Source organism: Podarcis pityusensis (assembly GCF_964106645.2).
Source record: "Podarcis pityusensis genome assembly, chromosome: 13".
NCBI lineage: Eukaryota > Metazoa > Chordata > Lepidosauria > Squamata > Lacertidae > Podarcis > Podarcis pityusensis.
In genome coordinates, this window is record NC_138038.1 from 48188752 (window position 1) to 48207599 (window position 18848).

Sequence of the window (18848 nt, forward strand, 5' to 3'; positions counted from 1 at the left end):
TACCTTTCCTTCAGCACAAAGTCAGGGCAGGTTACAGCCATGTAATCAAATAATTTGTTGTTTAGTCGTTTAGTCGTGTCCGACTCTTCGTGACCCCATGGACCAGAGCACCCCAGGCACTCCTGTCTTCCACTGCCTAATCAAATAATAGCAAAATCCAAAATAAAACAATTATATGACAATACAGATGATCTCACAGATATGGTGCAGAAAATGAGAAAATGATCATTCATGGGGATGGATTTTCATGCTTTAGGGAAGAAAGCACCAGTGTGGTGCCATGATCATAGTGAAAATGGCGTTTTAACAGCCTCTGTTAAACTTTGATATTGAATGAACTTCTAAGTGAGATGGGAAGAGTAAAAAATGACCTGAGAGTATTGCATGCTTTGGCCACCAGGAGGAAGTAGCCTTATAAAGATCCAGACTGCTGGTCCATCCAGCTTGGTATACTCGAAGCAGACCAGTGGCAGCTCTCCAGGGGTTCAGACAGGGATTTTTCTTGGTCCTACTTAGAGATACCCTGATGAAACTTGGAACATGCCTCTTTCTGCCTGGTGGATCTGTTCCCTGTTTCGTAAGGTGGTATTTCCAACTGGTTGTTCTTCCTTTTGAATAACTTTGCTGCCTCCTCTCTTCCTAGAAGGAACATGTGGAACACAGAAGTCATCTCCAAGCAGCTGTTGGAAAAGAAGAAGGCAAGCCATCGAGACAGGAACCAGCTCATTCCGGTGATTTATTATTATTTTTAAGAGCCAAGCTCAATGTTGACATTTGATCATTCACATGGTCTTTCATGGCATCCATGAAAGTGTACATACACACATTTGTTTGTTGGTTGGGTTCATTCAATAAGATAAGTTCAAGATAATAAAACCCAGATCCAAAATCTTTTAAAAAACAAAAGAAAATGTATTCAAAACTTAAAATTATAGGAGGAGACAGAATACACACAGGAAAACTAGCCGAGAATCATCTAACAAAAATACTTAGAGTTGAGTTGAGTTAGTCAATGCAATGCAATCTAGAAGTTGGCTTACAATGCCCATATAATCCCTGGTCATTGGACATGCTTGCTAGGGCTGATGGGCACTGCAGTCCAACTACATTTGGAAGGCCACAGATTCACTGCTGTTCTGAAATAAAGTCAGTGCCATTGAGACAGGAACCAGCTCATCCCGGTGATTTGAGAGAGAGAGAGAGCGTAAGAACTACTGCTGACATTTGATAATTCACATGGTCTTTTCTTAGCATCTATGAAAGTGTACATACACACCCTTGTCATTTGTTGCTTGGGTTTCTTTAATAAGATAACTGCAAGATAATAAAACCCAAATTAAAAATCTTAAACAACAGCAACCTTATTTAAAACTGAAATACACCCAGGAGAACTTGTAGAGGATCGCCTAACAAAAGTACTTAGAGTTGAGTTAGTAAACGCAATCTAGAATGCTTTCAATGCCCATTACTCCTAACCATTGGACATGCTTGCTAGGGTTGATGGGCACTGGAGTCCAACAACATTTGGAAGGCCACAGGTTCACCACTGCTGCTCTGAAATAAAATCAGTGCCTCTTGGGTCTCCAAATTGGTATATATGTTTTCTAATACTTCTAATAAATATATAAATGTGCCATGAGTGCTGACAGGGAAGTATCAGGCCCCTGCAGGTCAAAAAGAGACAGGACCCTTGGAATGCAACTGGCTTTTTATTCACAGAAAGTAACAAGTGAAGTCTTCCCTGCTCAACTCCTTCAGCTTGAGAAGTTGCAGGAAACTGAGCTTCGGATCTGCCTTTCCCCTCTACAGCTCTTCCCAACAGATGGGGACTGCAATGTGGCAGTGAGCTCCTCCTCTGCTTCTGCCAGACTCATTGCTCGACAACATGTAGGACACTCCAAGAGGGGGTGTGAGAGGAGGAGAACCAGCAAGACTGGAATTGTCCTGCTGTGGAATGGTCAGTGTACCCTCCATCCCTTCTCGCCTCCCCTCTTTCTCATTTTGCTTTGAATGTGCTTTATTTCTAAGTTTAAATTTCCTCTTCACATTTCACAAATATTTTCAACAGGAACAAAAACAAACACTTTACAAATCCAGTGTACTTTCCCCTTGACTTCCTTCCCCTCCTTTCTAGTTTTATTTATTTTTATTACTGCATATCCAATTCATATCTATTTACTAATTTCCCCTTATGTTCTCCCTAGCTTTCTCTTACTGCACTTGCTTATGTCAGTCCTGATAATTTTTTGATTTCTTTACAATGTATCTTCAGATGGTCAATAATTCCCCCCAATCCATTTTAAAAAGTCTTTATTCTGGGTTTCTTGTTCTTCTGGTAAGTTTCACCATGTCTGTGTACTCCATTAGTTTTAATTGCCAACCTTCCTTTGTTAGAACTGTTTCTTCCTTCCATTTTTGGGCATAAATTATGGAAGGGCCTTCTTCCTCTGACCCGCTCCCTCCCTTGATTACTCCACCCTCCTGCTTCTAGCACCTCCCACCACCAGGACCCAGGGTCTAAGTCCTCGTCTTCTCTGTCTTCCCTGGGCAGCTCCTGGGTGGGAGGCTCCTGCCACCAGTGGCGGAACTTCATGCTCTGGCACCGGTGGGTGGAGAGCAGGCAGGAGCAGGGGCAGGGCTGGTGCGTGTCCTGGGGGTGCCCAGCACAGGCAGGGGGGCAGCCACAATGGCACCCTACTGGGATTGCGCTGCCAGGGGTGGTGCCCCCCCCCCGCACACCTCTTCCTCCGCCAGTGCCTGCCACTCCTCCTCATCCAGCCAGTTCCTGACAAAATATAATTGTCTCTATACCAATTGGTTCCATACCATCCTGGAGGTGAAGGAAAGGTCACCAGTGCCTTCATTTGTCTTACAGGTACCAAACACCAGGAGATAGACCCACAAAATGGAGGCAGTTGCCATTCCTCCATCCGCAGATTGCTATGTGACAACGTGACCTGTGCCATATGTGACAGGGCAGCCAAGGAGGCTGAGGAAGTGCTGCGTGTCTATGCATCAAAACCTGGGCTTCCTGCTTTGCAAATGCCATCACTTCCCGTTGCCTCTTATGTGGGGAGCTCCAGCCTACCAGCCATTTCTGCTCAAAGAGATGACACAATTTTTCCATGGAGCAGCAGTAAACCTGCCACAAACTGTGGCCATCCAGAATTGGGCCCAGAAACAACACCTTCATCCAGAAAGGATCAACACATTCCCAAAGGCAAGAGGCAGAAGGAGAAGCCACTCCATTCTGCTCAGCAAGATGTTCCCATCTCCAGGGAGAATGACATAAGTCCCAGCTGTTCTGACAGCCATTCCATGTTTAGTATAAATGAATGTTATGACAGCTCTGAGGACAGCAGTGGGGAAATGAGTGATCCCTTTTGCTTCTCTTCTAGCACATCATCAGAGCAGTCTTTCAATAGTTGGGAAGATTACAGTCCCCTTTCTGACCTGTCCGAGTTATCAAATTTCAGCAAAAAGAACCACATGCCTTTGAGGCAAAAGAAAAATGAAGGGTCCTCTCTTAATGAGAGGAAGAACCACCAAGGCATGAGATTCCACCAAACAGGAACAAGGCATTTCCCCAGTTCTTTATCTGTGATCTCCCAAGCAAATATGAAGTCTCCTAGGATTGAATTTGCTACCGAGGACACTCCCTTTGTGGCTAAGGCTGTGAGAAAGACTTTGGAGTGGCATTTGGTTGTGAAAAGTATTCAACACAAATTGGGTCTTCCATCAGTCATCACCAGGTCACTCAGGGCCTTTTTGCCTCTTGGTATGGATTTCACTTGCCCATACCGTCCAAAGAGGGAGCTTACTGTGTTGATGAGGCCTCGGCTTCTTCCTTTCATGAGTGGGGCAAAGAGGAGGACACTAGAGAAACACATGAAAAAAATGATTCACATGCAATGCCGGGTGTTGCCAAAGCAAGTCCAAGAGGCCCTCAAGCACATGAAGCTAGATTATCACCTCACCACAGATATAGCATCATCTGCAAACAGGAAAGGAGGCCGAGGAGGAGTCGTCAAGGGTGAGAGGGAAGGGAAACTTCATAAGCATGTTCTACATTTGGAATCCACAGCCAGGGAAACAGCCCTCAAATCTCCCCCTCCTTCCAAAGCAAACCCCCAGACTACAACTGGGAAGAAGTCATTTGAGGCCAGACATGAGATGCTACTTCAGTCGCAGCAAAATGTTGCGTTTGTCCAAGCAAGGACAACTTTTCTTCCTGCTAATGAGCAGCAGTGTTTGGATTCCCATGTGCTTAAAAAGAAGGTGCAGCACCCATGGGACCAGCCCATACTGATACAAGAGATCCCATTCATTGAGCAGGAGACTTGGGAGGATCTGGAATGGCACGTGAGAAAAAAGAGGTTGCAGCATGATTGGGGGTTGCCAAGCCTTGTCCAGAGATCTCTCCATTCTGTTTTCCCAATTGTCCCCCAATCACAGCAGCACCGGACATTGCAGCACGTGGAGGTGAATGTTCTTCTGGCTGAGCTCTCCTTCCTTAGTGATGCCATCATCCAAGAACTAGAGCAGAACTTGCTGAAAAGAATCATGCTTCACCGATGGCACTTACCCCCAAGGGTCCTTGAGTCCCTCAGGCTACTTTCCCCAGAGATGGTGACTGTTGCAGGGAGACAGGATGGAACTAGGATAGGGAGGAGGACAATGCCAAGTCAGCCTTTGATGTACCCCACACTTCAGTCTGAAGCAACAGAGAATAAGATACTCCACTTGGATGAAAAATGGCTGGATGGTTCCCCAACCTTGGCCATGAGTGCAATGAAGCCCAAACTGCTGCCCGCGTTTCCTAGAGCTAGAGAAGTTGCTGTTGAGTTCTTGGAAGTGAGGACAGAGTTTCTCTATGCTCAGGTCAGAGAGAATCTGGAACTGCACATTAGAAAAAAGAAGCTGCAACATGAATGGGGCTTGCCTAGTCTTATTCAGAAATCCTTGCATGGCTTCAAGTCACAGGCTCCCCCACCGCCCAGTCTCCAAAGGACAAAAGCCCATGTCTACATTCTACTACAGAAACCATCATTCCTTCCCCAAAGCACCTACAGTCAGCTGGATTTCCACATTCAAAGGATGAAGCTACAGAGACAATGGAAGTTGCCTAAGAGGGTTTTGGAATCTATCAAGCTTTTCTGCCCTGTGTTTGGGACAGGTCCCTTGGAACCACAAATTGCAGAGTACCAAAATAAAAGCTGTGACTCTCTGGGCAGATTCTCCTCTCCCATCCCAGTAGCCAGAGAAGAGCTGGTAGAGGCAAGGCAGGCGACATTTGTGGGTGAAAACATCTTCACACATGGACCCAAGGCTTACAGGGCACAGCAAATGGTCAGCCCACACCAGGATATGGAGGCAGGAGAAGTCCCTGAGGGACCTTTTTCTGAATCATCAGCTGCCTCTACAGATCACCATAGCCTCAGGAGAAAGTCCACAGAAACTGATCTCCAGCCCATGGGAAGCTTCAAGATCACTCTTGAAGACTCTCTCCAGAAGTTTGCCCCTCTTTATAGCCAAGTGAAGCCCAGAAGCACATTTCTGCCCTTTCTGGAGGGTGAAGCAGTGGATAAGGGGGAGCTGAACATCAGGCACGAGTTTCCAGAGCACCAACCTAGTCAACAGAGTGAAATCTTGAATAGGAAATATGCCATAGCCAGGGCAGCAGTGGAAGACCGCTACTTCTACTGCCCTTGCTATTGGATAACATACAAGCACCCAGGATTGAGTACTGTACACCAAGAAGTAAGCAACAGAAAAACATTTGGGTTGATGCCTGCCTCCCCACAGTCAGCTCAAGTTCTTTCTATGCTGAAGCCCCATAATTTGGACAAGATGAACCACCACTTGGCCAAGAAGCACAGGGAGATGCAGTTGAGAGATATTCCAAACGTTGCCACCTCATCTTCAACAAGGGAACATTTCACTTTCTTGGGGGAGTTGCCCAGCATGCACTTGGAACCTTTGGCTACAGTGTTCCAGGAAAGATGCTCCCCATCCCAAATCAGCCAAGTGAAGATTGGGGTCCAGGAGCTGGAGCCCCCAATATTCCAGAATGAAGCAAGGGAGTTGCTTATGACTAGATCCCCACAGCCGATATTTGCAGACACTGCACACAAACCCTCTTCAGAGACATCAGCAACCCGTGCTTCAAATATAAGACTTCCTAAACATTCAAATATGAATCTTTTGGAAGACCATCTCAAGAAAAAAAATATGGAGGCTAAATTCCAATTGACGGAAGTATTCCAGGAGCCAGTGCCAACATTTCTTACAAAGGAAGCCTGCGATCTTCTGGAACTTCACATACAGCGCAAAAGACTCCAGCATGAGTGGGGGCTGCCATCTCTTGTGCAGAAATCTTTGCATGCCTTTGTCCCTCTTCCACCTGAGCTACAGAGGAGTAAAAAAGTAGGAGCATCAACACATGTCACTGTTGAGAAACTGGGATATCAAGAGAAAGTGACTGCCCATGTACCACAATCTGTGTTAGAGGCCATCCCCCCTCAAAAGGCCCTGCATGTTGTAAGTCCAGATGTCAAGAATGGCCTGGAAGCCCACGTGAGGAGCTGGGCCACAGAGCACCAGTGGGGACTTCCCAAACTGATTCAGGATTCTCTGAGGGCAATTGCTCCCACTCAACTTGAGTCCCATTTCAAAGAAGAAAAGCATCATACACCACTCTCAGAAGATCATCGTAAGTCCTACGAGCAAGATGAAATCCCTCCTCTTTCTGAGGGAAGAGAGCCTTTGAAGCAACTCACACCCGAAGCAGGAGCCAGGGGTCATCCAAAAGCTACTATCCACCAAGGACATGGAGTGGCAACCACAGGCACAGGTGTGGAACTGACTACATCTGAATCATCTGAGGTGAAGCCGCCTTTGCTCACAGAGGAAGCTTGGAATCTTCTGGAATTCCACATTGGAAAGAAGAAAATCCAGCACATGTGGGGTCTTCCCTCCACTGTCCTGAAGTCCTTATGTGCCTTTGCCCTATTTCCCCCTGATCCAGAGAACCATCGGGGAGAAAGCATAACAAATATTCACCCATGGGATTGGGTAGAAGTGAGAACGATAATCAATAATCTTACGTTCATCAGCTTGGATATGAAGGAGACACTAGAGGCTCACATGAGGAATATAACCACAAAGCACAGATGGGAAATACCAAAGCGGGTACAGGAATCACTGAGGGCATTTAAACGGCCCAGATCACTTCCTCAATCTGATCCATTATCTTGTCAATACAAATCTTCCCAGGGGCATACTAATGGTTCCCAGACTGACGATGACAATGAACACTCATCAGAAGAAGCCAAGAGAAGGGTAAAAGGAAAGCAAGAGAGGACAGGAACTGTACCATCAAACTTTAAATTAACTGCTTTCTTAAGCCTTGAGGTGAACCTAAATTTTCTCACAAGGGTCACCCAGGACCTGTTGGAATTCCACATCCAGCATAAGAAGATCCAGCATGCATGGGGCCTACCATCCTCTGTGTTGAGGTCATTGAAGGCCTTTGGCCCATTCCCCCTTGAGATACAGAAACAGATGCAACACACAGGAAGGAACATGACAACGGCAACCCAATGCAATGGGATGCAGGTACAAGTAATTATCCCAAGTCTCTCCTTCCTGAGTCCCAACACAAAAGAGCACCTGGAAGCTCACATGAGGAAGAGGGTAGTACAGCACAGGTGGGGCCTTCCAAAGCAGGTTCAGCAATCACTGGGAGGACTTCTTCGTCACAGACAACCTTTCGGATCAGGACAGGACAATGTGCGGCCTTACCCGAGCAAATTCTTCCAAGTCCCTACAGCTGATTCCCAGACTGAAGATGACAAGGAAGACTTGGTGAAGGAGGAAATGGGCAACAGAAGGACAGCAGGGAAGATATGGGGCTTTCCTCACGGGAAGCAGGGAGCAACCACAGCTGTGAACTTTGAAGAAACTACTTTGTTATGGTCTGGGGCAAAGCTTGCCTTCCTCACAGATGAAGCGCAAGATCTTGTGGAATTCCATATCCGACAGAAGAAACTCCAGCACACATGGGGCCTACCCTCCTCTGTGCTGAAGTCCATGCATGCCTTTGCCCCATTTCTCCATGGGTCTCAGACGCATGTGCAAAGCTTAGACAAGAGAATGACTAAGGCAAACCAATGGGTTAAGATAGAAGTGAAAGAGATTGTCTGGGATCTCTTCTTCCCAAGTCCAGACACAAAAGATCTCCTGGAAGCTCATGAGAGGAGGAGGGTGGTTAAGCGCAGATGGGGCCTTCCAATGAGGGTTCAGCAATCACTGGGAGTATTTCTACATCCCAGACATGCTTTAGGATTGGAATCGGAGAATGCACAGTATTTGTCTCCTCACTACAAATCCTCCCAGGTGGCTAGAGATTACTCTGAAAGAGAAGGTGACAATGAAGACATGAAAGAATTCAAAGTCAAGAGAAGAACAACAGGGAAAATGGAGGTCTTCAATCAATTGAAACAGGGAGCAGACTCATCTATGAACTTGAATGTAACTGCTTTCTTATGGCCTGGAGTGAAACTTGGTTTCTTAACCAATGAGACCTGGGAAATTCTCGAATTTCACATCCTGCGCAAGAAACTCCACCATACTTGGGGCCTACCCTCCAATGTGCTGAAGTCCCTGCATGCCTTTGCTCCATTTCACCTTGAGACAGAGAAACACAAGCAAAGCATGACCATGAGATACCCATGGGAGATAGAAGAAGCCCCTATTATTTCAAGGAGTCTTACGTTCCTCAGCCAAGACTTACAGGAGAACCTGGATGCCCATGTGAGGCGTATGACTACACACCATAGGTGGCAACTTCCAGAACAGGTTTCACAATCGCTGAGGGCATTTCAGAATCCCAGAGCATTTTCCCAATGTGAGTTGGGTGAAGCAAGGTCTCGAACACCTTTTCATGGCAAATTTCTCCAAGAGCATACTGTTGATTCCCAGACTGAAAATGAAAATGAAGTCTTGGTGGAGGAGGAAATGGACAACAGAAGAACAGCAGGAAAGGGATGGGTTGTTCCCCAAGGGAAGGAGGGAGTAACTGTACAATCAAACTTTAAATTAACTGCGTTATCAAGCCTTGAGGTGAACCTAAATTTTCTCACAAGGGTCACCCAGGACCTGTTGGAATTCCACATCCAGCATAAGAAGATCCAGCATGCATGGGGCCTACCATCCTCTGTGTTGAGGTCATTGAAGGCCTTTGGCCCATACCCCCTTGAGATACAGAAGCAGATGCAACACACAAGAAGGAACATGACAACGGCAACGCAATGCAATTGGATGGAGGTACAAGTTGTTATCCCAAGTCTCTCCTTCCTGAGTCCCAACACAAAAGAGCACCTGGAAGCTCACATGAGGAAGAGGGTGGTACAGCACAGGTGGGGCCTTCCAAAGCGGGTTCAGCAATCACTGGGAGGATTTCTGCTTCCCAGACAACCTTTCAGATCTCGACAGGATAATGTGCAGCATTCCCTAGGCACATTCTTCCAAGTGCCTACAGCTGATTCCCAGACTGAAGATGACAATGAGGACTTGGTGAAGGAGGAAATGGGCAACAGAAGGACAGCAGGGAAAGGATGGGAAGGAAAGCAGGGAGCAACCACAGCTGTGAACTTTGAAGAAACTACTTTCTTATGGCCTGGGGCAAAGCTTGCTTTCCTCACAGATGAAGCGCAAGATCTTCTGGAATTCCATATCCGACAGAAGAAACTCCAGCACACATGGGGCCTACCCTCTTCTGTGCTGAAGTCCATGCATGCCTTTGCCCCATTTCTCCATGGGTCTCAGACGCATGTGCAAAGCTTAGACAAGAGAATGACTAAGGCAAACCAATGGGTTAAGGTAGAAGTGAAAGAGATTGTCTGGGATCACTTCTTCCCAAGTCCAGACACAAAAGATCGCCTGGAAGCTCATGAGAGGAGGAGGGTGGTTAAGCACAGATGGGGCCTTCCAATGAGGGTTCAGCAATCACTGGGAGTATTTCTACATCCCAGACATGCTTTAGGATTGGAATTGGAGAATGCACAGTATTTTTCTCCTCACTACAAATCCTCCCAGGTGGTTAGAGATTACTCTGAAACAGAAGGTGACAATGAAGACATGAAAGACTCCATGGTCAAAAGAAGGACAATAAGGAATATGGAGGTCTTCAACCAATTGAAACAGGGAGCAGACTCATCTATGAACTTGAATGTAACTGCTTTCTTGTGGCCTGGAGTCAAACTTGGTTTCTTAACCAATGAGACCTGGGAATTTCTCGAATTTCACATCCTGCACAAGAAACTCCACCATGCTTGGGGCCTACCCTCCAATGTGCTGAAGTCCTTGCATGCCTTTGCTCCATTTCACCTTGAGACAGAGAAACACAAGCAAAGCATGACCATGAGATACCCATGGGAGAAAGAAGAAGCCCATATTATTTCAAGGAGTCTCACGTTCCTCAGCCAAGACTTACAGGAAAACCTGGATGCCCATGTGAGGCGTATGACTACACACCATAGGTGGCACCTTCCAGAACAGGTTTCACAATCACTGAGGGCATTTCGGCATCTCAGACCCTTTCCCCAATGTGAGTTGGGTGAAGCAAGGTCTCTAACACCTTTTCATGGCAAATTTCCCCAAGAGCCTGAAGCTGATTCCCATTCAGAAGAGGGCAAGGAAGACTTGGTGGAGGAGGAAATGGGCAACAGAAGAACAGGAGAGAAAGGATGGGGCTTTCCACAAGGAAAGCAGGGAGCAACCACAACTGTGAACTTTGAAGAAACTTATTTCTTATGGCCTGGAGTGAAGCTTGCTTTCCTCACAGATGAAATGCAAGATCTTCTGGAATTCCATATCCGACAGAAGAAACTCCAGCACACATGGGGCCTACCCTCCTCTGTGCTGAAGTCCATGCATTCCTTTGCACCAATTCTCCATGAGTCTCAGACGCATGTGGAAAGCTTAGGCAAGAGAATGAGTAAGGCACACCAAGGGGATAAGGTAGAAGTGAAAGAGATTGTCTGGGATCTCTTCTTCCCAAGTCCAGACACAAAAGATCGCCTGGAAGCTCATGAGAGGAGGAGGGTGGCTAAGCACAGATGGGGCCTTCCAATGCGGGTTCAGCAATCACTGGGAGTATTTCTACATCCCAGACATGCTTTAGGATTGGAATCGGAGAATGCACAGTATTTTTCTCCTTCTCACTACAAATCCTCCCAGGTGGCTAGAGATTACTCTGAAACAGAAGGTGACAATGAAGACATGAAAGACTCCATGGTCAAAAGAAGGACAATAAGGAATATGGAGGTCTTCAACCAATTGAAACAGGGAGCAGACTCATCTATGAACTTGAATGTAACTGCTTTCTTGTGGCCTGGAGTCAAACTTGGTTTCTTAACCAATGAGACCTGGGAATTTCTTGAATTTCACATCCTGCGCAAGAAACTCCACCATGCTTGGGGCCTACCTTCCAATGTGCTGAAGTCCTTGCATGCCTTTGCTCCATTTCATCTTGAGACAGAGAAACACAGGCAAAGCATGACCATGAGATACCCATGGGAGAAAGAAGAAGCCCATATTATTTCAAGGAGTCTCACGTTCCTCAGCCAAGACTTACAGGAAAACCTGGATGCCCATGTGAGGAGGATGACTACACACCATAGGTGGCACCTTCCAGAACAGGTTTCACAATCACTGAGGGCATTTCGGAATCCCAGAGCATTTTCCCAATGTGAGCTGGGTGAAGCAAGGTCTCTAACACCTTTTCATCGCAAATTCTCCCAAGAGCCTGAAACTGATTCCCATTCAGAAGATGACAAGGAAGACTTGCTAGAAGATGCCAAGGTAAGAAAAAAGGCAATAGAGAAACTGGAGAGGAAGCTCAATTGTGTTCAAAAGGCAGCAGCTACACCTGTATTGGCTCAAGCGACTACTTTCTTATTGCCTGAGGTGACTCTTCCTTTCCTCACGGATGAGGCCCAGAACCTTCTGGAATCACACATTCAGCACAAAAAACTCCATCATGCATGGGGCTTACCTTCCTCTGTGTTGAAGTCCCTGCATGCCTTTGCTCCATTTCTCATTGAATCAGAGAAGCACCCACCATACATGGAAGGAGAGAATATAGCCAACAGAGTTTCATGGGACAGAGGGGAAGTATACATTATTACTCCAACTCTCTCATTCCTCAGTCCAGACACAACAGAGTGTCTAGATGCTCATGTGAGGAGTATGACTGCAAAGCATAGATGGGGGCTTCCAAAACATGCTCAAAATATGCTTAGAGCATTTCTACTTCCTGTGCCACCTTCTCAGTTTGGGGAAATCAGGCCTCAAACTCATCCCCACAACTCTACATTTTATCAAGACTCTCATACCCAACTTCTGGGGGAGAATGAGGAGGAGAGACTTCTGGCAAGAACCTCATCTATTACCCATTTTATAGACTGTGTGGCAGAGTTGCCTTTCCTCACTGATGGTGCTCAAGATGTTCTGGAAGTCCACATCCAGCACAAGAAGATCCAGCACCAGTGGGGCTTGCCAGCCATTATTCAGAAATCGGTGTGTGCATTTGCTCCACCCCCCTTGGAGCCACAGGAGAGCCCCCAAACTTCAATGGGAGTGAGCACTGATGGAAGGAGACAAAAGAACTTTGTTGATGAATGGAGAGCTGGTGCCAAGGAATGGCCTGAGGCAAAGGAGGTTCCTGTTTCTTCCCAGCACTCGCATTTCTTACATTCAAGATCAAACGAACACCAGAAAAAACACATCAAGAACCTCAACATAGAGCACCAGTGGCACCTCCCTAAACTGGCTCAGAAGTCAAGGAGGGCCTTTATCCCAGAAGCTGATGAAATGGAGGAGGAGGAGGAGCCTTTGACTTATTCTGGCGCTCAGACCCTCCAAGTGCCAAACACTCCTTTTCAAACAGGAGCAGAAAAGGAAGCCAGCTCAGGGTCAGAAGATCAACCCACATACACCTCAGAGCTGTTTTGGAAAATACAGCATAGGATGGTTTCCTGGCCAGATGCCGAAAAGGATACTGGATCTCTCTATCCTCATACAAAAGTTCAGCATTTCACAGTAATCCAAGGGACAAGCAGCAGCTCGGAGGGTGAACGAGAAGCTCCGCAAGTGAGTACATTGCAGATATTTACACTGAATCTACATCATGCTGCGCAGTATCCACAAATTTCTGGCAAGGCAGAGGAGTCTTGTGAGATATTCAACTGTCCCTGCTCATGCCATTCATCAACATCCACAAAAGGCTCCGCTTCATCATTACAATTACTTGCAGAGCAAAGGTGGAGGCAGGAGCAGCAAGAAAATTCCCAGGAAAATGGAAAGGAGACAGAGGCAGGGTCCTTTTCTCAGATATCAGAGAATAATGGGCCCCAGGACTCTGATTCTTTCCCAGGAGAAAGTAGAAAAGATCCTTCCATTTCAAAGGAAGCCGAGGTGGATTTTTCTGTTCAGACATCAGCTAATATTGAATGTCAGGACTCTGATTCATCCTCGGGAGACAGAGATAAGAATACTTCCCTCTCAAAGGAAGGCAAGGCTGACTCCTCTTCTCAGCCATCACTGAATACCGAATTCCAGATTCATCCTTCATCCTCAGGAGATAATAAAGATCCTTCCCCCTCACAAGAGGCAGAGGCAGATGCCACTTCTCAGATATCACATAATATTGAATCCCAAATCTCTGGTTCATCCTTAGGTGAACGTATGAAGGATGCTTCACTCTCAGAACATGAATTTTCCCAGGCATATTTTGGGCCTTTGAAAGCAGATGACACTCAACAGTACAACACTCTTGTCTCCCGGCAAGCCTTGGATCCCACCACACAGCCATCCCATACCCTTGATTCTCAATGTTTCCATGAGCATGTGGTGGGCCCTGTGCATTATAGCCAGGCAGATCAACAGCACCAGGCAAAATGGGGCAAACAAAGCTGTGACAGTGAGGAAAGGAAGCAACTAACCAACCAAATTATTGAAGATACAGCCACCAGCAGTGACAAAGGGGGCCAAGCACCTGGACAGCTAAAAGGGTGGTCCTCTGAATCCCCTTGCTGTAATCTGAAACCTCACCCACCCACCCCCAAAAGTGAGGACCCCATGGAGCACCAAGATATCCAAGTCTCTGAGAATAGGGAGACCTCAAGTGAAGACTCCCAAGATCAAGAACAATCCAACCAGCAGGTGTCGCATTTATCTCAAAATCAAGATTCTGCAAACACAGAAGTTGAATTCCAAATGCAGCCCACAGATGGTTCCCTGCTACAGACAAGTGATAATATGGGGAAAGAAAGGGAGGAAGGTGGTGCCTACTCATCTTCTGAGTACAGCACAGAATGTGAACTGGAGAGAGTCGGAGACTGGGATGGTGGGGAAGAAATAGGTGAGAAGAGCTCATGTGTGAGAAAGGAGGAAGGAGTCAGTAGTGAAGATGCAGAGGAGATGCCCATGGTGGAGCCCAGAAGCCTGAGATATGCAGATTCTCTGACAGCAGGAGCACCCCAAGTTTCTCCAGAGGATGTTGTGCCTTCCTCAGAGACCTCAGATGAAAGGGCCAGCCTAAGCAAAACAAAGCTGTTTGATGTGGCAAGGCAAGCAGTTTCTGAACAATTTGAACACCTCCGTACACCTCAGTCAGTTGCAGATGAAATGACTGAAGCTCTGGAGCTGTCCAGGCAACTCTCTGTATCTCACAAAAGAGTGGCCTTCTGGGAGGAAGATCATGATTTTGAACAGACAGAGATCTTGGGGAATGACAGGGAAGAAGAAGGAAATGCTGATGGAGAAGCATCCACAATAGATCCTGGAGGTGGGGAACACCAAGGAGCTGGGAGGAAGGATGAGGAGGAAGAAAGAGGAGAAGCAGAAGAAGTAAGAGATGGAGGAGGTGAAAGAGAAGGAGAAGTAAGAGATGGAGAAGGAGAAGTAAGAGATAGAAATGGTGAAGAAATTTTGGGTGGGAGAAGAAAGGCATCCCATAAAGAAACTATTGGAGAAAAAGAGTTATCAACCAAACATGAGAGCAAACAGGTAGCTAAGACAACAAGAGGGGAAGAGACCCCCAGGTTAGAACAAAGGATGGGCAAGCAGCCGGTGCAAAAAGGCTCCCACCCTCACTCTGTAGGTGGCATATCTTCAAAACACACTGTGAAAACAGATGGGAAACTGTCTATACTTGGTAAAATCCTGGAGAGAAAAATGCATCTGCGGGATGGGATGAATATCTGGATGCAGAATACTGAAAAGCCGGGGGTCATTTCAGAAGGGAAGTCAAAGAAAGGAGGCCATGCAACGAGCGGTATGGGAAAACACCCTGGAGAAAGTCAGAGAGAGAGAAAGGATTTGGCCCAATCCAAATTTAGGAAGAAAAGTGAAAGGAAGATGACTCAAAGCATGTTGTACAAGAGGAAGCAGAGTGGGGGTGCTGGTGAAACAAGGCTCCTTGAGAAAAGAGAAGGGAGATCAGTCCGATGGGATCATGAATCTAAACCCAGAAAAGGGAGAACAAGTTTCAGGAGCTGGAAGCAGAGCATAATGTCAAGGCTCAGAGGAAGCAGCAGGGATAAAAAATCAAGCAGTGGATCGAGAAGCAGGTCAAGCAGTAGGGAACCAAGATCAAGCAGCCAGACAAGGAGCAGGGCAAGTAGCAGAAATCTAAGATTCAGCAGCTGGTCAAGGAGCAGGGGAAGCAGCAAGGGCCGAAATTCAAGCAGCAGGTCAAGAAGCCGGGGAAGAAGCAAGGACCCAAGTTCAAGCAGTAGAAATCCGAGATTGAGCAGCCGGTCAAGAAACAGGTCAAGCAGCAAGGACCCAAGTTCAAGCAGCAGGTCAAGCAGAAATTTAAAAAGTCCAGAAAGCACTGGGACAAGCAGCAAAGATGGAGCAGCAGTTGAGTGAGTGGCAAGGTGTGCACTAAGGACTGAAAACTGAGCATCAGCAGGGCAACCTGCAAGATCTAGTCCCCTTGACAAAGAGGCCAAGGGAAAATGATAAGCTGCTCTGGTGGAGTGTGTAGGATGCCTTGATGACAAGGATTTTTTAAAATGCCGCACCATGAATATCAAATGGTGGTGACAGGAAAAGAGCACAAGGCTCCACCTTCCACTGATGGTTGTCGAGATGCTGAAGGCTCAGCAAACCTATCACTTACCTTTTTTACCGCGTATGAAGCATTCTTAAATTGTTTTGTAATGTAATACGTTTTTGTCAATAAATCTCTATGTTAGCAGCACTGTGTTGGGGGGTTTGCAGGGCTTAAATATAATAACCACCGGTGGGGAACGGAGACAAATGCAGTCCGCCAAGAACCTCTATCTGGCACTTGCAATCCTTACCAGGTCACACACATGTCCTTCATCGGCCCTGCTTCACACAACCCTTAAGTGTTTTCGTCTGGTTTTGTTTTCCCCAGTACAATTTATTTTTTGTAAAATACATTTTCTAACAAATACAGTACAAATACTAACAGTCCCCCAGAAGGGAATGCAGCCATTGTGATGAAAAAAGTTCCCCAATCCTGCCTTAGATGACCAGTCTGACTTTACTGGTGGTGCTGTGGGTTAAACCACAGCCTAGGCTGTGGTTTAACCCACAGCACCACCAGTAAAGTCAGACTGGTCATCTAGGGCTTGCCAATCAGAAGGTCGGCGGTTCGAATTCCTGTGACAGGGTGAGCTCCCATTGCTCGGTTCCTGCTCCTGCCAACCTAGCAGTTCAAAAGCACGTCAAAGTGCAATTAGATAAATAGGTACCGCTCTGGCGGGAAGGTAAACGGCTTTTTTGTGCACTGCTCTGGTTCGCCAGAAGCGGCTTAGTCATGCTGGCCACATGACCTGTACACTGGCTCCCTCGGCCAATAAAGCAAGATGAGCACTGCAACCCCAGAGTCGGTCACAACTGGACCTAATGGTCAGGGGTCCCTTTACCTTTTTAACTACTGTAGGCAGCTCTAGGGGAGCAACTGCACATTCACTCCATTCAAGTCTAACCTGGGTGCTCACCCATCTTCTACTGGGACTGGCCCATGTGCCTCCTGGTCCTGGTGTTCACCATCATTGGTTCACAAGAAGTTATTAGTACTCTGGCACCAACCCATTGAGAGGTGATCCGGCCCTTGGGAATCTTCAAAGACCACACAAATGGCCACACAAATCCCTGGTCTTACTTCACCTTCTTAGCTGGTTTTTGTTCGCTTGTTCATTGCCTGGTTGGAATGTGTCATTGAACTGTACTGATACCTCTTTGTAGCCTGGATGGAGAGAGGTACCCCTGGCTTTTGTGAGACTTGTATGATTTCAGCCAATTGTACAAATATAAGAGTTGCATCCATTGTCCTACCCACCACAGGCATGTGGACCCCAGAAGATTGCCCACTAGGCCCTCAAGCTAAAAAAAAAAAATGTTCTCCCCTGTCTTAAATCCCTATTATGTCACAATGTGCTCAGGGGTAGGTTTCATCTGTGCTTTTTCTTAGCAGGGGGTGGGGGACACACAGAAATAACCATGATGTGCTGGTTTGGCTCAACCATAGTGTTCTGTGACCCATGGAAATAATGCACAAGAAGTCAATTCAGTTCATAAATAGTGGTAAAATTGACAGATGATCCAAAAGTCCTTGAAGCCATTTTTCAATCAGGTGTAGTTTGTGCAATTCATGTATAGCTTATTAAACTTAAAGATCTCTTGGTGTTTGGGATCTTAGTACTGTTCCTTTGCATGAAATTTAAATTGTAGCCCATTTTGTTTGAGGATAGATAATACTGCCATAGATCTCGGGTACCAGAGTCTGCTAGAGAATGGTAGAAATTAATAAACAGTAGTATTAAGATGCTATTTAGGATATGAAGGGAAAATACAAGCTGCAGAATTGTGCCAGACAAGAAATTCCTGGATTAGTTTACGCAAAAAGGCCTGGCTAAATGCAGAGACATCAAGGAACAATGGAGACCCAAGTACTGAGTCCTTAAGAGTCATTAGAAATGCAAAAGCACTCCCTCCCCTCCCCCCAAGGAGTGGAAAGAGACAGAAGAGTTGGCAGGTTGCCAAGATGGTGGGGAGGGGGTGATGTCAAAGGAAAACTTGTCCCTTTTGAAATCTAAAGGTGTTCTGGGAACAAAAAGGAGGAAGTAGGCAGAACTCCATGCAGTGCTGGGTGGAGGAAGCTGCGCTGAGAGACCAGAAACCATGACTGAACTGCTACTCTCAACACAACCTTGAAAGGAGCAATGAGAGACACTTTTGAAGCATAATGTTCTTCATGGAATATATGTAACATAAACCATATTTCTTAAAGACACTAGCCTCTGCTAGTGCCTGTCACCATCATGCAGTTGGGAGAGATCCTTTTGATTTGTTTATAACCCTGAATAATTTGGCACGATCCACAAAACTGGCCACCTCACTGTTCACTGCTAACTCCAGGACATTTATGAATAAGTGAAAAAGCAGCAGTCCCAGTATAGATTCTTAGAGATCCCAATCCCATGGAAGTCTATACACAGCTGACTCAGGCTGAAGGTGGGCCTGGAATCTGACATTGCTGGGCTCTAGAATCTTGTCATGTAATAAGAACAGCTCTGCCGTAAGGAAAGCTGAAACTGTAAATTTTGGGTTTTCTCAGTATGCAGTTTTCCCAACTTTAAGTGTAAACTTTTGGGTTTGAAGAAAAGCATCACAAAAATCAGAAAAGGGTAGATTTCAAAGGACATTGTGTTTCAGCTCACTTATTGGTTGAGGAAGTACAAGTTAGGCAAACAGCCCAACTGTTCAAACTGTTCAAGTTAGGCAAACAGCCCAAATACAGGGCT

The 18848-nt window shown here is 46.3% G+C and overlaps 1 protein-coding gene across 1 annotated transcript; it reads left to right on the top strand.

Annotated features, from left to right (window-relative positions):
- Window positions 1–1635: 1635 nt before the first annotated feature.
- Window positions 1636–16270, top strand: LOC308460940 (uncharacterized protein; the record flags this gene model as incomplete). The annotated part of the gene is made up of 2 exons (XM_080977478.1): window positions 1636–1957; window positions 2876–16270. The coding sequence occupies 2 exons, from the start codon at window positions 1636–1638 to the stop codon at window positions 15937–15939; spliced, it is 13386 nt and encodes a 4461-aa protein (XP_080833604.1). The 3' UTR covers window positions 15940–16270.
- Between the last annotated feature and the right edge of the window lie 2578 nt (window positions 16271–18848).